This window comes from Pyxicephalus adspersus, chromosome 7 (genome assembly GCF_032062135.1).
Source record: "Pyxicephalus adspersus chromosome 7, UCB_Pads_2.0, whole genome shotgun sequence".
Taxonomy (NCBI): Eukaryota; Metazoa; Chordata; class Amphibia; order Anura; family Pyxicephalidae; genus Pyxicephalus; species Pyxicephalus adspersus.
Window position 1 is genome coordinate 25,929,681 of NC_092864.1, and position 15,331 is coordinate 25,945,011.

At 40.4% G+C, this 15,331-nt stretch overlaps 1 protein-coding gene across 1 annotated transcript in view; it reads left to right on the plus strand.

Annotated features, from left to right (window-relative positions):
• ADCY5 (adenylate cyclase 5) overlaps positions 1-15,331 on the plus strand; it is an 89,844-nt gene that overhangs the window by 43,750 nt on the left and 30,763 nt on the right. Inside the window, exons 2-3 of the mRNA XM_072417905.1 lie at positions 11,334-11,483; positions 12,909-13,030. Coding sequence (XP_072274006.1) covers positions 11,334-11,483; positions 12,909-13,030 — 272 coding nt within the window. The remainder of the gene's footprint in view (positions 1-11,333; positions 11,484-12,908; positions 13,031-15,331) is intronic.

Genomic DNA, 15,331 nt, shown 5'->3' on the forward strand with positions numbered 1-15,331 from the left:
AGCAGTCTAACAGTCTCTTGTTACTTAGCAGCAGTCTAACAGTCTCCTAGTACTTGGAAGCAGTCTAATAGTCTCTTGTTACTTAGCAGCAGTCTAACAGTTTCCTAATACTTGGAAGCAGTCTAACAGTCTCTTGTTACATGCAAGCAGTTTAACAGTCTCCTGCAGCCTAAAATAATTATTTATTGGCTTCCTGCAATTTGGAAGTATCATCCAGCAATATATAACAGTTTCTTGTGACACAGCAGCAATTTTTAACATAACCGTGTCCTGTAAACTTTACCTCTCTCTAATATAACAGTCTCTTGTCAGTTCTTTTGCATCTCTGCCAATATTACATGGAAGCCTTCTGCAATCATTGCCATATCTTATGGTAAAAATTGGTTTTGGGTGCAAAGTATTTGATCAGGCTGGAGGTGCAAATGGGCTCAACAGCAGATTGCAGCAGGCGCAGCTCAGGTGCAGCTCTACAAAACCAGAGACAAGGCCGTCCACACTTATCGCTCCCACCCAAGTCTCCTCTTCCAGTTTTCATTCCTCTGCGTTTTATTGCCTGAACAGTCAGGACATCAGATAACCAAAAAAGGCCAGAATCAGAGATCACAGGCAACGCAACTGGCCAGCAGCAGCAAACTATTTTAAAATAACAGAGGATGGAGAGGGGAATCATCTGTGATTCATTGGGGTGTTTATACAGCGAAACGCGTCGTGTCAACAGTGAGATTGGCGTAATCTCCATAAGAAGGGCACCAAGCTGCATTCATCCCAACCAAGAGCCGCTGGGAATGTGCAATTTACAAAAATTACCGCCGGCATTATTTGAATTTTTGGAAAAAAAATTAGCTTGTTATTAAGATTCTTAGACAACAGCTGGTTTTATGACTAAATAATCCTTTTATATTCCTAACTTGCTACATGATTGGCAGGTTTTAGGGAAATGTTCTGAGCAAACAGAAAAAATCCTTTTCATATTTATCCTTTATAGAAACAATTTTGTTTGTTATCATTGTAAACATTGTAAAAAAACAGATTTGGCTTTATACTCTTTGATTGTAAGCTCTTCTGGACAGGGTTCTCTCCTCCTCCTGTGTCACTATCTGTCATTTGCAACCCCTATTTAATGTACAGCGGTGTGTAATATGTTGGTGCTATATAAATATTAATAATAATAATAATTAGTTGCCTCATGCCAGCTGAATGCCAAAATTAGACTTGCAGCGGATGATGGTGCTCAGTAAGCGGATGGTGTGGTACATTAGGGGTATTACTGGATGGGGACACTGATAATGTTAGAAGTTTATAGAAAAGGCAAGAAATAAAGAGATGTTAATCTACCTGCCTGGTCCATGAATGCGCATATATATTATTTGTTGTACTTCACTTCTTCCATAAGGTCAGATCCAGAATAAAGCTTGCACAGCTGCTGTGCCAATTATAATGTTCTTCAACCTTCCCTGCAGGATTTTATTATATTTTATATTATGTAGAGTTTATCTGGAACAAAAAAAGTGGATGGGAATACCCTAAGGTGAGTGGGAACACCCAACACTGCCAGGTGCACAGGAACAGCGCCAGGAATTTTGCTGTTGGAGGATCCATTCTCTGATGGCTGTTAGAACTATATAACCATATAGGAGGGCTGGGTGCTGACTGCGCCCCCGTATAATAAAAGATCATTTTTTAGGTGCAATGATCCTTTATTTAAAAACCAAGCTTTACTTGCAAACTAGACATAAATCTTCAGTAACAAGCCTCAGAAATTATGCAGCGTTGCCAGCGGTGTCACATGATGGGTGCCGATGGCAGGCCGGGTGTTAATTGAAAATAAGATTCAGCGATTTTAGCTGGGAATAATTTATAAAGTGCAATGTGCGCAGCCCGCCTATGGAAACCTGACGCAGATTATTGGAGCCTACTGGAACCCTTAACCCACTCTGGATCCTGACTGTCGTCCAGGATTAAAATTATATTAAAAAAATACAAATATTTCAGGTGAGTTGTGGCGGTTTAACAGCTTCTATTTGAGAATGTGAAATCCATTTATGGTAGAAGAACGTGAAGCAAAAAATGGACTTGTGATGACAAGATCGCAATCAGTTCTTGTGTAGGAGGCATTAGAGGTGAGATATGGGAGATGACTGGGACCTCTTACTCTCGCTATACATTTATAAATCTGTAAATTGGGGCAAACACATAATATTGCGGCTTTCATGGTAAGAGGAGAAAATGTGCCATGGTGATTGGCGTGATGAAAGGTAGATGTTACCAGCAGACGGGTTTTTTTTTTTTTTACATCTTGCAGTATTATGTGTTACTGAGGGTCCTATTTATATCTATGATTAAACATCTCCACAAAGTGGCACCAATTCAACCAACATTAGCACTGGGCCTTAGCAAATGACCCTTTGTCCCCCAGTCCAGTCTATCCCTGCCCACGGTTCATAGAAGTAGCCATACAGCAAAGGTTAAAACTTTTTTTTACCAGGCAATGACACCTTTGGAAACCAGAAGGCTACATCTTTTTACCATTCTTCCTCTTACTATGAGGTCTGAGCCCTGTATATTTCTAATGATCTGTGCACTCTACACCATTTAGTATCCAATTCAAGCCCTGACCCTCTACTGAAGTGTTTGAATTGTCTTTAAACCAAGTATTAGTGTGCATTCAATATCCACACACTGAACCTAATGAACTGCTGCGTAATGGAGAAATATCTATATAGGAGCAGCAGTTCCCAATTGACAAATTTAAAAACCCACATTATGATCAGAGCTTCCACACTTGAGGTCACTTAATTCTTAGAGAGAACCAATGAATCTCTTTTCACTTGAACCACATGGAGATGCCACATGCAGGCATACCGAGGCAGCAGTTGCCACTTAGCAAGACAGGAGTCAGATGGAAACTAAAGTCACTTATAAAGAGTCAGTTATGGCCGGCAACAATGTGCACTAGAGCAAAATATTATTAATAAATATTATTTAATAAAATATAAAATTACCAGAAAATTATCATGAACAATGGCGATATAAATAAGAGTACCGATACCAAGGAGTGAAACTTTAAAGAGGATAATTAAGATATTTGACCCCCTGGCTAATTACAGATTTACTGCTGATTGAACCATTGTCCAAAATCACAGCTGTCCTTGCCTGCACCCACCTGCTAGGTGGGGCTTTATATGCTGCAAGAATCAGATATTTCTGTCTTCCTTTTTCCTGAAGAAGCGGATTTAATCCCTGAAACGCGTCGAGAAACAACAGGGTATGTCCCTAGGATTGGGTAACCCAGACAGAAATATTTGATCATGTTTGTCGCACATTTTAATTAATTTTAATTTGAATGTTTTGAATGTTTTCCAATAAAGATGTTGGTTTTGATATATAGTTACAATTGAATATTGTTGGCCTGAAAAGTCCCATCTATTGAATTAATCCATAAAATCTTTACCCTTGAATAGTTGAATATTAGGGATGTGGCCATGTGCTAATTAGGAGGTTAAACTTGATCTGCTCTTTTCACTTGAACTTCACAGAGGAGGTGACAACCCTTGGGGAGTGTATCTAATGATGTAGTACTCCTCTAGGTTGGGGGAACCCAAAACTCAACTGATATCTTAATTCTTAATTTAATTCACTCATCATTGAATGGAGCTTTCCTATACTGTTAGTGAATCATACTAACTATATCTAGGCAGTAATTATTCCCCCAGGACTTTTGCCAGTGTTGGACCCCACTATGGTGTGTTACATGAGCAGTAAAACCTTACACAGAAGAAGAATTGAAAATTACTTACAGGGAAATATTACAACTAAATGGAAAATTTGCTGTACAAAGAGAGACACAGTTGTCCATTTAAAACTCTAATGCAAAGCAAATATTGTAGCTGCATCCCCTCTCATGAACAGATAGAATCCACCGCCATCATCTAAATGACCATTAGGTTGTCTTTGCGGACCTTCTGGGAGGATTTCTAATGTGGGAATAAATTGTTATTGCTAAGGTTGTTTTATACTTTGAAAGATCTCCATATGTCCAACGGCTTGTGAGGGTTCTTTGAAACATTCTTTGTTGTTCAACCAACCCAAACTTAGCTTTAAACCCCATCGAGGTCCATGGAACACAAATATTTCATTTGAATTGTTACTATGTTTGGGATAATAGACAAACTAGAGCCAAAAAGGGACCTTGGGGGACCAGGCACAGCAATAAGGAATCAATGCTAAAAAATGATAAAAAAAACTCTATTCTGTGGGGAGGGGATCCTTTCATTAGAGGGCAACAGAGAAATCATTTAAATAACATGCTTAGGGAGGCCTTAAACCAATTTTTAAAACAATGTTTTTGTTTGAAGTAAATCCAACATCAATCATGTCATTCAGTATGATGAGTGCACATCAAATCTGGTGAATCAAAACATGGGAAATCCTGGGTGACATCATCAACCATATTTGGTTAATGACATCACCTGGAATTCCCTGTGCTATCATTGATTGTTGCAGAACTGACAGTTTAATGACCATACGGAGCATTATGAGTAAGGGAAGTGATGGCCTGATTTACATCATTTTCAGCTCCTACTCTACAGATATTGCTGTGTCTATGGCCTAGCTCATGCTGATTACAATCTCGTGTTCTGCCTTATATTGGAGGTGGGGGATATGGCTTCTCCATCTGTAACTGGTAGATCTACAGAGTGATGAGAACTCTAAACTCCACAGAGTTCAAGGTGGACCAGAAGCTTTGCTAAGTATTCAATCACCGCTGTGTCCAGGAGCTGTTCCCGATTTGAAGCTTGAGGAGGGCACAGTGGGCATACAAATCCCACAATTATTACCTTTACTTAAAACTCATTTAGCCTAAAAGTAATAGTACACAGAGACATCTTTCATATAAAATGATGAAAAAAAGTGAATTCTACCAACTGGTAAGAAAGGTGGGGACTGTAGTAAAAACAATGCTAAACCCGTGGTAGACCATTACCAACAGAAGGGCCTTTGGAAAAAGTTTTATTAGTACTGATGATTATTCAAGGCCAGAAAAGTGTATGAGATCTGCTAGCACTCAGCCAAACTAACTCCTCCCTTACAAAACACTTAGGGGTCTATTTATAAATCCACACATTTTTTAAATGGATTCAGTTGAAAAATGTGTGAATACTGAGTGAAAAGTGTGTGAAAACATTTATAGATAGAACTTATAAAGTTGCTTGTGAGTATTCTTACTGTCACTCATTGCCATAATTTAGAAATATCAATTCTGATAGCTGCTTCACCCCAGATCCATTGTTATGGTTTTAGCTGCGATACACCTGACCGCTGCGGTCAGGTGTATCGCATTCCTAGCATGGAATGTGGGCGTATCATAACTCTTTACTCTGACCTCCACCTTCCAACCTTCTCTTGCTCCAGCTTCATTTTTCTAGGGGGACTGATTGGGGTTTTGATTATAATTTAATTCTTAAAGCCAATAAATATACAAAATGAAATAATGATAAATTTCAGAAAAATAATAAAGTATAGCATAAAGGCACAAATGTAAAAAGTCTTTACAGGCTTTTGTATGGATTTGTGTGATTCCCGTTAGTAAATTGGCTGATATAGGCAGCAATGGGGGCTTTTATTGTGTATGACAAATGGAATATTTCATTGTAGAAAGAAAAGACCGCACAAGGAGTTCGGATTGCTCCCTGTGAAGGTATAGAAACACATTTATTCCCTTCTTGTTAAGGAATATGAACAATTTCACTGTAATCTATTTAACTTTCTGCAGACATAACCCCTTCCTGCTGGTGTTTCATGCAGAATGCAGGGTTTGGGCATAATATGGGTTAAATCCCAAACCTAAATTTATCTTGTAGGGGATGGGGTTGAATGTTAGGAATGTATACAATGTCACAGAATAAGATGCAGAAAAAGATAAAGAATATTTAGTAACACATGACAAGAATGATTAGGGATTAGCACCAAATATAATACGGCTGAGACTGATGAAGAGAAATATTCCAGTGAACTCGGGGCCCGTGTAAACATGACTATTTATAGCCCGTGATCTGAGCCGTTTATTACAATAAAAATAGAAGATTTCATTTTCCAACTTTGTCTTTTTTTATGTGCAACTCAAAGCCATCAGTTCTAGAAGAATAAAAATTAGCAGTTTAGCGCTGAGAAACACAAATAACACAATGGGGAAGAAAATAACCATGGCTGGGTTCATGGGTGCCGTATTCCCAGGATTCATTAGGAGACCAACAATGGCCATGAGCAGCCCAATCAGCTACCATCATCTCTCATTTCTATGGGGTAGAATGGAGATGATAAAAATATTTTCTTTTTTTTGGACTAATGAGCAATGGTGAATCTATGGGTAACAAATTGATTAACATTTATAATGCTTCAAAAAATAAAATGCTTCTCATCCATTGCTGACTGGCCCATAAACCCCCCAACTCATCATATACCCCAAATCCTTTGGTGTTGCAGTTTATTTGCCTTCTAATGTTCCTGGTCCTAAGTCCCACAGTTATTTGCCAAAGGAAATTTCTGTCTAGGAATGCTAATCTGAGCAGTGTTGGCCTCCACGAGGCTTTAGCAGAGGTGATCAGAAAAAATCAGCTACAAAATCTGCTCTGCACCTGGAATCAGGAATGAGCAATTTTGGCTCCTCCGACTTGTCATGGGACGACCTGATTTTTGTCCCTGGCAATTTCTGCCGATGGTTTTTAGGACATACAAACTACTTCAACAAATCCTAAATTTTTCATTTTTAATAGATTTTTTAAAATAATAATCTAAGTCCCTGTTGCTTTTTTTTAAGTTATAATCAAAATCAAAAACCTAAATCCATTCATAGTGTATTAAACCAAACAAGTGCAAAGTCTTTCAGCTGTTTTTCTTCAGAAAGCAGCCACATCACAAGTAAAAAAGCCTTTACCCTGTCAACCTGTTGCAGAGAAGGACCTTTGCTTTCTGTTTGGAAGAAGCAGTTCAGGTCAAACTGCACTCCAAGAGTGCTGAAATCAGGGAGGGCAAATTCACACTGGTGGTGATGCTGCAGTGAGTTTACCACTTCTTCATTTTAGGAAACACTGCTGCTTGGCGAGATGTTGCATGTTGGGGGATGTATCCCTGCAGCAGGGGAATAGGGGCTGCAGTGAGCCACCAGCCAGCCATTGCCACCAGCAGTCACATGTGCAGACATGGGTTCTTTTTGAACCAGGGCTGCTGGGCGAATGCTTGGGAAGAAGGTGGCAGCCATGGGTAGCTAAGCAAAATCTCTCATTGAAGAGGCCGTTGTGATTCTGCCCTAAAGGTAATGTTCCCTGCTGATTGGAGAGCTTGATTGGTGGATTTCTACAGAAAGACCACGGCTTCCTTATAGAAGGCAAACATTACCGTTGTATGTTGGCAGGGGACAGGCTTTTCTTTTAAGGCTGTGATTGCTTTCTAAAAACAGAAAAGTGTAAAACTTTGCACAAAACTCGGCCTTATTATACAATAAAGAATTCTCAGTATGTATTTGCTGTATCTGTGTTTTATAACATAATAAGTACTGTGGGCTCATTCATTCCAGCACTTCCCATTTTCCCTTTTTTCTTCTTTAAACTTTATTGTTTCCCTGTTGTTAAGTAATAAAAAGGATCTTACATAAACAAAGCTCTCCAGGCCTTGTGATGTAATGAGCTCTTCTCATCCTCTTCTGGCAGCAGAAAGTCACTGTAACCTTAACACAGAATTCACTATTTGCAGCTAGTTGAGAAGCTTTGGTGTTAAAATCCGAAAGTGGAAATGTTGTGCAGCCAAAATAGAAACATTATGTGCGAATCTATCGGTGAAATGGATTCTGTGATCCAGCACAGAGATGCTAGAATTGCATCTTGCATGGAAGTGACAGGGAAGATCCAACTTTATATACACCAATGGATGGTTCAGTTGGGGAGTATAGCAGGTATCCCCATAGGGTTATTGGTAGATAAAAGACACCCTTATAGGGCAGGAGTATTTACTGGGCCTTCCTTCAAGGCCAGGGTATGTGATGGTCACGCTTACAATGCTGTGCTATGTATCTGACACTCTTAAGGCAATGGTATATTCTTCCCATTATACACAGTGGTGTATAATGGCCACTCATAAAAGGCAGCTGTATATATACCAGGCATTCCAATAAAGTAATGGCATATACCTGGCACTGTTAGAAGGACGTGGTGTACGCCAGTCACTCTTTTAAGCCAGTGATGTATAAAGGATGCTCAAAGCTGGTGCTATATATAAGAATCTCATATAAAGCAGTGATACATACCAGCAACTTGCATTGTTTTCTTGGACAAGTGACAGGTTCTCTTTAACATCATAGTATTCTTGAAAATGTTATTGGGTCGCTCTTACATACATTACTATTCTCAGAACTTGGAACATACAGATTGACATTTTTAACAGTTGGAACAATAAAGCAAGTGAAAAATAAGGTGTTTGTAACACTTCCATCACAGCCAGCTCATAAATCCTCCTCGTTTCACCGTCTGACCACTTGATAATTTCATGGAAAGTTATTCCCACTCTAGAAGTCATATAAACAGATGGGAAGAAGCTCCACATAGGGAGATTTGGCTCCAAAGACAACATTTTTAGTCTGCGCCCCTCCCTGCTGAAGACGTAGAAGTTGGAATGTCTACCAATGATCTGCTGCTCTGTTCGTGCTGCATACTGAGCTGGAAAATGCAGAAACAACAATATAAAGATGGTGATATGAATGTGATGTGAATGTGATGTGAATGTGATATAGATGTGATAATTATCAGACACGGAGAGGAGGATGGATATGGAAGATGGGATCAACTAATGATCTAAATAGATCTTCAGTCATAATAATGATGTAGGAACGGAGATTGTGGGGGCAATTACCCTGAGGGGCCCATAGGGCCAATTTAGTCATAGCAAAAAATTTCTTGTCCCATTAATATTATAAGATTTTGGGGAATTAGATGTGGAAGAGGGGTTATAAGGGTTGGGGAGGAAGGTTAGGAGTGGTGAAAAAGTTAAGAGTTGTGGGGGGGGGGCTTGGGTATAGTAATTGGGGAGGGTTATGTATGTAGAAGAGGTTATAAGAATTGGGGGTTAGGGAAAGAACAGGTAATAAAATGTTGGGGTTTGGAAGTGGATAAGGGGTTACAGGAGGTTAGATGGTAGGGCATGAAGTAGGGACATAGAATATTTGACTAGGTAAAAATTTTATTTCAAGGTTACATAAAAAACCTATACAAAGTGTAAAACCTAAACAAAGTATATAATACTTAACCAGGTTAGGTGAGGAAGAGAGGTGAAAGAAGTTGAAGTGGTTAGGTATAAAGCAGGGTTTAGAGAAGTTGGGGAAGTTAGGTACAGAGGGAGTTAAGGGAGTTGGATGGGATTAGGTAAGGAGGAAGGGTAAGAGAAGTTGGAGCAGTTAGGTGCAGAGGGGGTTATAGAAGTTGGATGGGGTTACGTGAGGAAGAGGGGTTAGAGAAGTTGGGGTGGTTAGGTGAGGAGGAGGGGTTAAAGAAGTTGGATTGATTTGGTGAAGAGTAGGGGTTAGAGGAGTTGGGGTGGTTAGGTGCGAAGAAGAGGTTATAGAAGTTGGGGAGGTTGGGTGCAGAGAAGAGGGTATAGTCGTTGAGGTGGTTAGGTGAGGAGAAGAGGTTAGAGAAGTTGAACTGGTTAGGTGAGGAGAAGAGGTTAGAGAAGTTGAACTGGTTAGGTGAGGAGGAGGGATTAAAGAAGTTGGGGTGATTAGGTGAGGAGGAGGGGTTAGAGAAGTTGAAATGGTTCGGTGAAGAGGAGGGGTTAGAGAAGTTGGATTGGTTAGGTGAGGAGGAGGGGTTGGAAAAGTTGGATTGGTTAGGTGAGGAGGAGGGGTTAGATAAGTTAAGTTGGTTAGGTGAGGAGGAGGGGTTAGAGGAGTTGGAGTGGTTAGGTGCAGAGGGGGTTATAAAAGTTAGGTGGGATTAGGGAAGGAGGAAAGGTAATTGAAGTTGGGGTAGTTAGGTGCAGAAGGGGTTATAGAAGTTGGATGGGATTAGGTGAGGAGGAAGGGTAAGAAAAGTTGGGGTGGTTAGGTGCAGAGGGGGTTCTAGTTTTTTTCCTGGTAGGGAAGAAGCTGTGTTTACATCCTGAACACCCCTGTAGATAAAATCTCTGTCTTTTCCATTTCACAATGTGAGATTTACGCGTTTCGCTCTCTTTTTATACTTAGACAAAATGTCAGCGAGGGGAACTGGCCATCTATTAAGCTCTGATCCCTCTTTGTGGCATTTTTGTTGGACGGATCTGGCTGAGTTGAATGGCGCTGTGCGTGGGTTGAAGCGTTTTATTTTGTGCTCAGCCCCGCCCTCCTCATTGATTTTATACATTGACCCCTCTTCTTGGCTCCGCTCTGTACGGCTGCAGCGAGAAATCCTCCGACACGTGGTCATATCACACAGAATAAGTCTCTCAGAAATAGACGCTTATCGTGAAGCCATCAAAGAAAATAAAATCTGTTTCTATGGCAACACCAACATCAGCTGGAAGCTAAAGAGCCTGCACAATGACAGATTCAGGCAGAAATAATCCAATCAATCCATTATCTTCTAGTAGTGGCTGCGCAGAAACAAGATGGCTCACTGATGGTGTCACTGCTGAGCATTTCCAGACAGAATGTGTTTTGAGTCATTCCGTAATGTTTACCAGAAAGCCGCTTTTATTGGAACACAATCATTTTTTATGTTTGCTGTTTAATGTTTTCATTATGGTATTTTATATATTTGCTGAGATACAATCTGATTCATCAAGCTGCAGGTATACTGAGCCATGCGTGATGACACATAAGGCATGCTAAAACTGCACACAATATTGTTACCTGAGATAGTTCAGCATGCCTAAAGTGCACTTTATGGTGCTTCAAATTAAAATTCTTGCCAGGCTATGGATCTACAAATATTCTTCTCAATTAGTAAAAATCTTCAGTATAAGCTCTTACTGACTACTGCAGTTTACACTACTGAGGGAGGGATTCCTAAAAGTCAGTAGCCTTGGCACATTTCTGCTTAAAGTAAATTGGAACCATGAAGTGTGATTTCTGAACAGGCAGATAGATTTGTATCAGAATCAGTAAAGCACAATCACAGTGCATGAAGCAGAGTCGGAATATGTAATTAATATTCAGATAATTTCCTTAATGTAAAAGAACATTTATCAGATATTTCTTTCTCCCCTTAGTTCTGTCTGTATCACATTCAATGTTGTTAAGTAATGGTCTTGATTGGTAGGGAGCATCAACAACCTGGTGCCGTATCTCATGATTGGTGCTTTTCTTTCAGGTTGCGTCGAATGTCCTGATTTTCTTGTGTACGAATATTGTTGGGATTTGCACGCATTACCCTGCTGAGGTGTCGCAGAGACAAGCTTTCCAGGAGACCCGGGAATGCATCCAGGCGCGACTCCATTCTCAGAGGGAAAACCAGCAACAGGTAGGACATTTTTCTCGATGCTGCACAATACAGATCACCAGCTAAACCATCAAAACAAAGAATGGAGCATTCCCCTTTCGCACCCTCACTGTGGCCCCACCCTCGAGGACCCTCACTAGACACTGCACATTATCCCCCATTGAACGTGGTATAAGCTCTGTGTCACATACTTCTAATTTCCTTTTCCATTTTTCTTGTTGTAATGGGCCTGAATTATTAAAGTTCTCTAAGACTGTAAAAAATAGATTATCATCGGTGAACTTGGATGGTCCAGCAAACTTGAAATGGATCTGAACCAGGATTAAAAACATTTGTCAACTAATAGCATTGTTAATAAATCCATTCCAGGTTAACTGAATCCCCCAGGTTCTCCTATGGTAGTCTATCTTCTCCAGTCTTGGAAAGTTTTAATAAATTGGAGCCAGTGGGCCTGATCGATTAAAGCTCTCCAAGGCTGGAAGTGATCCACTTTCATCAGTGAAGCTGGGTGATCCAGCAAACCTGGAATGGATCTGGTACAGAATTGAAACCAATTGCTAACAGATAGCTAATGATTTAGGACTTAGGAAATCTATTTCAGGTTTGCTCGATCTTTGAAGAGCTTTAATAAATCCTAGCCAATTTGTCAGTTCTGCTATAGGACCAGAAAAATGGCATTTCCCCTCATCCTTATTGGTCAGCCTTTCCAGTGATAAGCTGTGATTGGCTTCTTGTACTCGGATTACTTGCTCTGTGTTTTGGTGACATTATAGTATTGGTGGAGTAACCTGAGCACAAAGTGTCCTCATACACAGCTGGGTGTCCTCTGTGTCACCCATTTATCTCTCCCCCTTTTATCTCCTCTGATTGTTACAATGAATCATTTTTTGTACCTTTCCCCTTTCTCACTCTGTTGCCCCAAATATAATTCGCTTGTTAGCTCCTCCCACTTCTTTGTCCAATCCTCCATGTTAGATATTACTCCTCCTCACACAATATTGGCTGAGCTGTGACATACGCAGACAGTGATAGGCTCCTCTGTAGCCCCTCCCCTTTTCTGTCCAGGGATCGGACTCATCCTCTCCTATTGGCTGCTCCATAAATCTCCCAAATTTTAACTATACAAAATTCCCTAAAGGATTTTCCACCAACAATAAAAATAAATTCTGTGTCAAATGAACCAACATATTTTTTATCTTCAGAAGCTGGAGGGTGGAGATAACCTAAACACAACCCAACCGTTGTATGGATACTGATGACGGACACCCATCCCCCCCATGATGACCATTTAATCTATTGACACACTCGGCGGGTGCGGTTGGTGACCACGCAATGCTCAATTTAGAATGCGTTGGCCTGGAAACCACTGAGATAGCCAGGGAAGGTTGCACATGTCAGCTGAAAAATATTTGTATTGGCGTTTTATTGTTTTATTTTACCCACCAGGAACGATTGCTGCTGTCCGTACTTCCCCGCCATGTAGCCATGGAGATGAAAGCCGACATCAACGCCAAGCAGGAAGATATGATGTTCCACAAGATCTACATCCAGAAACATGACAATGTCAGGTAGGAGGATATGAGTGAAATGATGGGAGTTATAATCCAAACAATCATGTAGGGAATCCCCAGTATGGTCATTGGGGCAGAAACAAATCTCCAGACCTCACCGTTCAACCTATATTCAGGTGAGGATCGGGTCCATATAGATCACAATGAAGGCAAGTTACCTTCACAAAAACTATTGTGAGGATACAAATCTCTGAAAACATAAAATGAAATCTATTCCAGAATCCAACAGCAACCTGCATTGGACAAAACCACCATCATTCCATACCATCAATAAAAATGAATATATCTAAAAGTGTCTAACAACCAATTATTAAATCTTTATGGATCCTTATGAGGAATTCGGGGAATGGCCCCAGAAATATTCTCCATCTTTGCCTTTCCATTATATGGAATTCGATATTTAGAACTTTTCAGGAGATAAGCTTTTAAAGTGTAAGAAAACTCAAAAAAGAAAAAAAACATTTATTGGCGACACCTGTCTAATCGCAGTATTCTCCTTACATTTGGAAATTTCCAATAACTTCCTGTTGTGTTCCTAGAACAGGAAATGAAGGAAAATCTCCTCATGAAAAATAATAATAATAATAAACTGGTGTGGGGGAGAGGGGGGAATTGAACCCTTTAAACCATTAAACCCTACAAAAATAAATTGTCCTTTCATACACTTCAGATAAAATACAGAAAAATCTAAATGAACTTGTACGAGGCCAGCCAAGTCATATCCTCTCATGGCTCCCATGTAGCAGTGCAGTGATTGGTCCTTTGTCTCGCAGGTTTCCATCCTCCACCAGGACAGCTGTGCTCCGGCTGTTTGTCCTTCAATCTATTTTCCACATTGCTGATTATTTTATTTGCTTCCAGTCCTCTATAGGTGCCAGCAAACTATAAATAGCGGGCCCAGGTTTCCCTGGCTTCTGGATAATGTGACACTTCCAGCATCCAGGGGGGGTGGTGGGGGGCATTGTATTAGGCCAGAGCTGTGTCTAGTTCCAGGCCTGGAGTTCCCCCTCTCTATTCAATATGGGCTTCCTGTTGGTTCTGGACAAAGAGCAACTTCCTCTAAGAGAACGAGACGATTCAGATTTACTTCCCACTGACAGCTCCCAGAATGGGCTCAATACACCGAATACATTGCCACGGCTGAGGGTTCCCATTATTACTGGGTCACTGTTACTGGTTTATATATAAAATTAAATATTAATTATATGAGATCTCCACTCTGAGGTCAGAGTTATAAAATATCAATTAGTTCTATGACTAAAATTATGTAACACGGCAATCTCCTTGCTGTCTGGTTGGAGGTAATACAATTATTGTATTCTCTTCTAATAATCAGTTTAATCTTTACAATTTTAATAATTCTTTTTTTTACTTTTTATATGGCTAACGTCTTTTTATTTGCCAATAGCTAAAACACAACAGTCCAGCACCATCGTTGGATGGGAATCACATGGTGTCCGGGGTTTTGTCCTCTGTGACACCAGACCAACATATTTAATGAACAACGTTGAATAATATGTTGATGCTGGATAAATACTGTTTATTAACAATAATGATAATAATATTAATGTTGTTGCCTCTGTTCGCCCCGGGGGCAAAAGGCATTTTACCATGTGACCCCCACCTAACACTATGCATGGCAAGTAGACATTAATATAAGTGACCTACATTACAAAGAAGAATTAATAATCCTTCAACACAAAACTAATAAAATAGAAAACATAGAAAGAAATTCTGCCATTTATTCTAATAGATAATGTGCCTGCTTCTGAGGATGAAAGGGGCAATGGATGGATTACTGGGTGCAAGGATGTGCAGAAGTTTGCGAATGTGTGAATGGAGAGAAACACATAAAAAAGGAATGTAATAAAATAGGAATTCCCTCCAATATCAGTGAGATTTCCCCCAGTAATTTGTTTCTCTGCCCTTCCCACAATGGGAGATTTCCCTCAGTAGTTAGTGTCTCTTGCCCTTCTCACAATGGAGAGATTTCCCCCGGTAGTTTGTGTCTCTGCCTCTCCAACAATGGTGATATTTCCCCCAGTACTTTGTGTCTCTGCCCCTCCCACAATATGGAGATTTCCCCCAGTAGTTTGTGTCTCTGCCCCTCCCACAATGGGGATATTTCCCTCAGTAGTTTGTGTCTCTGCCCCTCCCACAATGGGGAGATTCCCCCCAGTAGTTTGTGTCTCTGCCCCTCCCACAATGGGGAGATTCCCCCCAGTAGTTTGTGTCTCTGCCCCTCCCACAATGAGGAGATTCCCCCCAGTAGTTTGTGTCTCTGCCCCTCCCACAATG